Genomic DNA, 8,850 nt, shown 5'->3' on the forward strand with positions numbered 1-8,850 from the left:
ATCCAAAAAGTAGAGAATGCTTTAAGTGAACTGTTATGATGCTGTAAAATAATATTTATTAAATTGAGAATATGTCAGTGATTCATTATCATGTAAAGAAACAGGTTACCAAATAGTGTCATTGAATTTAAGTAAAGTCCAAATTTATTATATATAAATATATAACATCTAGAGAAACATATGTGCATGTGCAAAACTGTTAATAGCAGTTATTTATAGTACATAGAATTACAGGTGATTTTTGAAGTATTTTTGCTACCTGTATATTTTCTAATTTGTTTGAAATAGGCATGCTTTATTATGTCATAAAGATCAAAATTATTAATATGTTTTAACAAAAACCTCAACTTTAGACATATAGATAAATTACATTAGCTTAAATGCATCTAAGTATAGGAAAATACACTACTTATCAAGATTAGCCTGTGACTATTTTGAGCTTTCATTGAAAAGCTTGAATAGTAGACAAATTACCAACATAGAGATTCTGTCTCTGAAAGCATGTCCAGTGTCTAAGAGACAATAAAATCTAATTGCTCACCTTTGAGCCTTTCCTTGGTCCTGTGAGACATATGCATTTAACTGGATGTCTCACTACCAAAATAAGCATATGTAAGAAATGACTCCCTTTGTTCTTTTCCATTATCCTTATGTTCAAACTTTCCATCTCCTTAAATGATTTTTACCATTTTGATTATATAGTGCCTCAGGCATCTACTTTTCATCTCTTTAAACTTACTCTTAAATAAAAAGGTTACCTGGACTCTTATAACTCATGTTTTTCCAGAATTACCTCTTTTTAATGATATAAATTAAAATATCCTCTTATTCTTGCATAAAGATGCTATTTAAGTTTTGAGACATTCATAAGTACTTTCATTTTGAAGCCTTTGAAGAGAGGAGGAAACCAAAACTCTGCTTTCTAACACTGGAAGGTAGCTGAAATTGGAAAACAAATGGCTTGATATATATACTATAAAAAAATGGTATTTTTTAGGTCTTTTGGTGACATCTGAAGTGGTTAACAGTAGGTGCAATGTTTGAACTATTACTATAGCCTAAACAAACCATACTATCTGAATTACCATAATTAGTTAAATTAGGTTTCATAAATGTCGTTGCATATATACTGAATAAAATTTACGGCCGGGCGCGGTGGCTCAAGCCTGTAATCCCAGCACTTTGGGAGGCCGAGACGGGCAGATCACGAGGTCAGGAGATCGAGACCACCCTGGCTAACACGGTGAAACCCCGTCTCTACTAAAAAATACAAAAAAACTAGCCGGGTGAGGTGGCGGGCGCCTGCAGTCCCAGCTACTCGGAGGCTGAGGCAGGAGAATGGCGTAAACCCGGGAGGCGGAGCTTGCAGTGAACTGAGATCTGGCCACTGCACTCCAGCCTGGGCGACAGAGCGAGACTTCGTCTCAAAAAATAAAAATAAAAAAATAAAAAAAAAAATTTACATTCCAGATGGGTAAAGATAAGCTATCTGATCATTTAACTTGACAGCAAGCCAATCCTTAACATTGAATGACAGGAAGATCCACAGAGAAAATTTGCCATGTATAATATTGTAGACTCTGTACTCGTGGGCAAATTTAATTTTACTTGGAAAGTTTGTCTTAGCAAATCAAGGTTTTGGGTTAGATCATTTGGGTCATAAACTCAGCTTTCTTATCAAATGGAGAAAGACAACAATAGTAGAACATCCGAAGATACAAAGTATTTAATAACCAGGTGATGTGTTCATAGGTGTTCTTTAATCAAAAGTTGATTCTGGCTGGGCGCAGTGGCTCGTGCCTGTAATCCCAACATTTTGGGATGCTAAGGCGGGCAGATCACTTGAGGTCAGGCGATCGAGACTAGTCTGGCCAACATGGTGAAACCCTGTCTCTAATAAAAATACAAAAATTAGCTGGGCATGGTGGTGCATGCCTGTAATCCCAGCTACTTGGGAGGCTGAGGCAGAAGAATTGCTTGAACCCAGGGCGTAGGTGTTGGGGGAGGTGCGGAGGTTGCAGTAAGCCAAGATCATGCCACTGCACTCCAGCCTGGCGATAGAGCGGGACTCCGCCTCAAAAAAACAGTTGATTCTCTTCTTAAAGGAATTTCTGTTTTTTATTTTATTTTCAGGGAAAATACTTATTTTGTTTCCAGTGACAGATGATTGTGACTGCTGTCACTATCAACCATTGTTTATCAATGCCACTTCAGTCTTAAGCATGTCTTACTGTCACATTCTTTAGTGGATGATAACCACTCTGATGACAGTATACTATCTCCAGAGGGTTTTAAGTCCTTCTTCAAGCCTTCACAAACCACCTATGTTTCTTCACAAGCACACATCCAATCCCTTTCATTTCAGTTAAAATATTTATTGGATTATTTCATACTCTTCTTTGAAAATTTTCCTCAAAATATGTGCAACATATGAAGTACATTCAGTGCCATTCAGTCAACTCAGTAGACTACCTCCTTGCTTTTGAAAGAAATCTAGGTAAGAAGAGAGAGTAGGATGAAAGTTAAAAGTGTGAAGATGGATAGTGAGCTGTCACCAAAAATAAGTTCCTAGTGATCTATGAAGATCCTACATGAGCGCTGCCTGGCCTCTCAAATCTTGAGTTCTGTCATTTCTCACTTCTTGGTCCTCATGCCTTTTCCTCTACCTGGAACATTCAGTCCCTTTCCCCAGGTCTCTTCCTTGTCAGTCTTCTTCAAGGTCTTTAATGGTTCATCTCTAATTCTGTCATTTCTTTGCCACATTTCTAGACTTCTGCTACCTTTTTTTGTCCTCGGAAATTCTTTAGTAACTTCTTTAAAGGATGTGAAATAGCAAGAACTATCATCTACCTTGGACAAATTCACTTTAAGAGATACGAAATCCTAGACTTCAAACTTAGATTTATGGTTATTTTCTATCTGAAAATTCATTTTCTTAGGAGCACTGTATTTCTCTCTATTATAGTAATATTTTGACCACTTTATGGCAATAACGTGTATATGTGTTTGTGTGTGTATTTTGTCAGAGCACTGCTGCTAGAATTTTTAGTAGAATGCAGGTGATAAATTGAAGATTTATCTTGCTGCTTCAGTCTTCTGTTTCATGTTAATCAGCATGAAACACAGACCTTCTTTAGGGCAAGGCCACAATCAGAAGCATTTTTAGAATTCAAAACATTTATAATGACTTTTTTTAGTAGGAAATGAGCACCCTGATTTTAACTTGGCGGGGGAGTTTAAAAAATTTGAGAAAAGATGTTTTCCTTGATAGGGTGTTATCAAGGAAGACAAAACTTTGATTTCCTTTACATAAGTAAACAGAAATGAAACATGTATGTATAACACATATACTAAATAAATATATGTATTTTTATATATCCTTGTATATATACATGTTTGCATATATGTAAATGCTCAAGGTAAGTTCAAGGTGGAATGGGTTAAAAGGAAAATGTTTAGGTTATCTGACATAATATAAACCAAATTTCTCTGAATTTCGTTAGGAGGTTAGAAAGCTGCTTCATGAAGAATATTTTTAGGACAAATTTTAAGATAACCTTAAAAAAGATTTGCTAATATGTATTTTCTTGTTGTATATCGTGTGAACAGTCACTTCCTGAAATTTCTTAGTTTTATCACTACAAAACAGTCACACCATAACAGCCTTGTCAAATATTTTAAATGGAAAGAAACAAAATATACAAACTAAAGAAACTGAAATCCACAGAAACAGAAAAAAAATTCTTTATTTCATTATTTTAATGGGTCTTAAAATGTGTAAGCACTTTTGATAGATTCTTTTTTATATAGAATTTCCTGGTTTTCAAAGTATATAATGCAACAAAAAAGTGAACCCAGCTTCTTTTTTTCTTGTTCATTGGAGCTATCACATCTCATCTATCAGACCTCTAAGTAGAATTTTTAAAGTGGGGTACTCTCTCACGCCCAAGCACTATGTAATTAGCATATGAATGTGTAACGGATTGTTTGAAGTAACAATTAAGGGAACAATACATAAAGGAACTGAAGAGAGCTACCAACACCTGGGAATCTTGTATTGAAAAAGCTTTCTTAATGTAAGTAATTAAAAACCAAGGATAAATGTTCATTGTGTAGGGATAAAACTCTACAAGGAAAGCTAAAATTCTGCTGATGTTTTGCTGTTCTCCTTTAGAATGAATCATTAAAACAAGAGCTTACTGTTTTATTTATTTCAATAGAATGCTTGTTAAATACAGGTTTTGCATGGTATCTGATCTCCTGAAGTCACCACAATGCATAACAAAATGTCTTACATTTCTAAAATATTTATACTTAAAATATATTAGAAATGTCAAGGAATTTTTTTCCTATGGCCAGTGCAAAGTTTCAGTGAAAATTTCAGTTGATTGCCAGGTTAAATCACATATACAGTCCATTCTTTATAATTTATTTGTCCAAGTAATTCCTGCTAATGAACCTGTAGCCTGCTGTATTGTTTTGCACTATTTTATATCTCTTGAAGGCAAGCATGCTATAGAGGCTGCTGCTGAGGCAGAGCACCTTAGGAGAGTAACCGGTAACTCAGGATTTGCAGGAATCCTTGATATTGAGGGAGGATAAATGAAGTGGAAGTCAGGGACCCTGCATTATGGTTTCCATTTTTTATCACTTGCTGCCTGTACAAACCACTTACATTTTTTGGCGTAAATCTTCTTATTTCTAAAATAGAAACTACTTTTTTCTAGACTGTTAAAAGTCTCAGTCAGTAAGCTTTTATGGCCCTTTCTAATATCCAGTTGTATATATTCATTTGTAATAAAGAAACTCTTAACCCCAGGATTTAACTTAAATCAGTTTAGTCTTAAATAACTAGCATTTTATGGAACAACCCTATTTGAAAAATAAATTGTGAGCCTAAGATTTCATTTGTAAGTAGAAAGTGAAACAAAATTATGTATGAATATTCATAACAGCATTATTCGTAATAGCCCAAAATTAGAAACAACACAAGTATGCATTACGTGATGAATGGATGAATAAAATATGATATATTCAATTGTCAAAACAAAAATTGCACCAAAGTTATACAGGAAGGAAATACTTTATTCAAGGCTGTTGCAGTAGGGGAGAGAAGCTAGATCCAAGTCTGAACTCAACACACATGAAGCAGGCTGGGTCAGGTTTTTAAGTGCTGGAGTGAACTTGTGGAAAAGAACTGCAGGACATTCAGGGCCATAAGCTATCTGTGTTTGCTGATTGGCTTTATCTAAACTACCTCTTGTCATAAAGATATGAGTCTATCTAAATAAATTTAAGTTTATCTTAGTAAATTCGAATCTTTATGACAGGAAGTCGTTTTTACAACTTGGAGCAAAGTGCCCCACTGAAGTTAGGCTCCTACCCTCCCACCTAAACTGGAAGACAAAGGTACTGTCTCTCTTGCTGATTACTTTTCAAAGAGGTGGTTCCCAGGTCCTTGAGAGGTACATTTCTGGATTATAAAGTTACCGGGTGGCTATTAAAAAGATTTATGTCTCACAGGAGTAGAACAAGAATTACAAACCAGACACAGTGGCTTATGCCTGTAATCCCAGCACTTTGGGAGGCCAAGGCGGGCAGATCACGAGGTCTGGAGTTGGAAACCAGCCTGACCAACATGGTGAAACCCCATCTCTACTAAAAATTAAAAAAATTAGCCAGGCATGGTGGCGTGCGCCTGTAATTCCAGTTACTCAGGAGGCTGAGGCAGAAGAATTGCTTGAACCCGAGAGGTGGAGGTTGCCGTGAGCTGAGATCACACCATTGTACTCCAGCCTGGGTGATAGAGCAAGATTCCGTCAAAAAAAAAAAAAAAGAATTACAATTACAGTATTCCTACAGTGAATTCTATAATAAAGGGAAATCAAGGGCCTATGGTCAGGAACAACTCTTTCTAAAGTTTAGTCAAACCAAGGGGAAGTTTAAGGCTGTCCTGGTCACCCTATGATAGAATATTATTGGACAGTGAAGGAGGATGAAGTATTGATACATGCTGTGCCATGTATAAACCTCAAAAACATTATGTGACGGGAAAGAAGGTGATAGCAAAAGGCCATGTATTGTATCACTCTGTTTATATGGAAATGTCTAGAATAGTCAGATCTATATAGACAAAAATATTAGTGCTTTCCTAGGGCTGGGGGATAGGTGTGGGTGTGGGGTGGCAGCTAAGGGTATGGAATTTCTTTTTAGACTGATGAAAATGTTCTAAAATTGTTTGCAGGAATGGTTACAAAACTTTGCAAATATTCTAAAAGCCGTTGATTTGTACACTTTAGTGGATGAATTGTGTGATACATATATTATATTTTAATAAAACTGTTGTAAAAAATAGATTTATGTTGAAGTGTGTTATATACCCAATAGAATATTTACTTAATATATAGATATTTAAAAATTTAAACACGACCAACACCTTTATTTTTCCAAAGTAGATTTTGGCTTTGGATAACCTGTGAATTTTAAGTGTGCATTTCTGATAGCTGGCCTGCCTTTTAGTTTTTAAAAAATAGTAATTTATTACCATGTTGTAATAATCGGAGAGTATATAACATGGAAGAAAGAAAAATAAACTCTGAAATGCCTTTGAGATATTTGCATCCAATAGAGAAAACAAACGTATACAGATAATAAGAAGTAATTTCATACTATATAAACAGAGTGTCAATGTATGAATGAATAATGTTCTACAAGTACATTTGTAAACTAGCTATTTGTAGCTTTCTCTACATAAACAGTTCTGCCATCACCAATCAGGTTCCAAACCTGTCCTGCAAAGATTTATTTTACCCACTATGTAGCTGAGATGAAGTATTAATGTTAGTACAGTCAGGGATTAAGGGACAATCGTACAAGAAGGAGAATGAATCTGAACACTCCCATTTGTTGGATGCAGGCGTGGCTCCCAGCAAAATTTTGAATTATGCAGAGTGAGACTGGTTTTCACCCATCTTCTTTTGTCTATCCCTTGCCCCATGCTCTAGATCTAGAGACTCTGTCCCTGGGTCATGGGGCATTCACTACCTTTATGGCCCTAGGTTTCCCATTGCATTACCTAACTCCAGCATCTCTGTTCCTCCAAGGGACAGATTCACTCACTCTATCTGACATAACATTTCTCCCAAACAACATATGCACATTTAATTTCTACTTTCTGACAGCAACTAATTTTGTTTTGCATTAGGATGGAAGCAAACTTCGAAAGCATGATCAATTCTGGGTACACTAGAAGCATTTTTCAGATAAAACTTGGATTGTAAATGTAAAGGTATCTTTAATCAGTAGGATTTCAGGCATTAGACTTAGGGAATGGTAACAAAAATTTGGAGGCATGACAAGCTGTCCCTTCTGACTCCAGTCCCTCTTTGGGGCTGAACCCCTCTAAGCTGCTCTTTCATTACCTAAATATGTACCTTGTTTCTGCTTGAATGTCAGCATCCTTTAAACACAACCTCTAAAATTTCACTAGCTACCAGAACAAGAGCATTGGAATGTATAACGTAATGGTGGTGGTTGAGGTTGAGAGAACACGTTGAGAAAATGACATGGAAATAAGTAATCAAGAACTATTTATGGTATGAATAATTTGGGCATCTTTTATTTTTGGACATATATTTTTCTACATACTGATTCCTTGGTTTTTCTTTTTTGTAGACTGGGCTAATGGATACTACAGACAACAGAGAAAACTTGTTGAAGAGATTGGCTGGTCCTATACAGGTAAACATATTACTTATATAATGAGATTTAGCAGAAACTTTTATTGTTTTGTATCTGTTTTTATATATACAAGGAAGCTTTGTAGCACAACACATCATCTCAACTTAGCTAAATGGATAGTTAGATTAATTAATAGATATATAAAATACAAAATGATATCTTATGTGCTTTCCATAAACAAATTTGGTAATGTAGGGCTTATTGACATCCACCCAAACTGTATTTGAAGCTCAGGCCCAAGCTGTCTATATACCTTCAAGAAATAGCATAACCTGGGGCTCTGTTTTTTTCCAACAGTGAAATGGGGGGCTGTTCTGAGCATTAAATGAGATAAATAAAGTGTGAAGCACTTGTCAGAGAGCCTACTTCTAAACAGAAACCTCTCAATAAATGTCAGCTGCTGGAGTTGTTATGATCATGCTAACGATTATTTTTGTTCCTTTAACAAATTTAATTGATAGGATTCTTGCTCTCAGAAGGAGCTTTCTTCTGAATTACTGTTGTTTATTCATTGGCATTAGAGTATAAAATGATTTTGTCACATTACTAGACTTTGCTTAGAACATTATGAACATCTGAATTTGGCTTGAAATAGTTAACAACCAAAAATCATTATCAGAAACTCTGGGAGAGAAAGTTCTAGCCCTGAGTGGAAGAATATGAGTGGAATTTAGGTGAGCCATGATATGCCTAGTAACCATCTGGGATGGAGTTGAGTGTTAGAGTTGAGTACTCATTAGCAATAAGCTTGGGTTGATAAGATAAAATCATTACAAGGGCTTTACCATGAGCCTGGTCAATTTTACTTAATAGATGAAGCAGAAGCATGTTGAATTTTGTAGATAGGATGTATTTTCTTTCTTCTTTTTAATTGCTACCTTAAAAGTAGTAAATGTTCATTGTAGAAAATTTAGAAAATAGGTTCATGTACAAAGAAGAACGTAAAAATCATTACTTTATTCTCCTCAGGAATAGCTACTTAAAAAGCCACTATGACCCTTTTAGGACAGTTTTTATTATCCAGAATTTATATATTTTATTTATAGAGTTATGCATCCAGTTTACTCTTAAAATTATATTTATTTCCTCATTTTTTTTTTTTTTTTTTTT

General features: G+C 35.2%; 1 protein-coding gene across 1 annotated transcript in view; it reads left to right on the forward strand.

Annotated features, from left to right (window-relative positions):
* Positions 1-8,850, forward strand: part of LOC113224820 (receptor-type tyrosine-protein phosphatase zeta-like) — a 193,107-nt gene that overhangs the window by 50,895 nt on the left and 133,362 nt on the right. Inside the window, exon 3 of the mRNA XM_026454314.1 lies at positions 7,675-7,740. Within this exon, the coding sequence (XP_026310099.1) occupies positions 7,675-7,740 (66 nt within the window). The remainder of the gene's footprint in view (positions 1-7,674; positions 7,741-8,850) is intronic.

The sequence above is a fragment of the Piliocolobus tephrosceles genome, unplaced genomic scaffold (genome assembly GCF_002776525.5).
Source record: "Piliocolobus tephrosceles isolate RC106 unplaced genomic scaffold, ASM277652v3 unscaffolded_40, whole genome shotgun sequence".
NCBI classification, from domain to species: Eukaryota; Metazoa; Chordata; class Mammalia; order Primates; family Cercopithecidae; genus Piliocolobus; species Piliocolobus tephrosceles.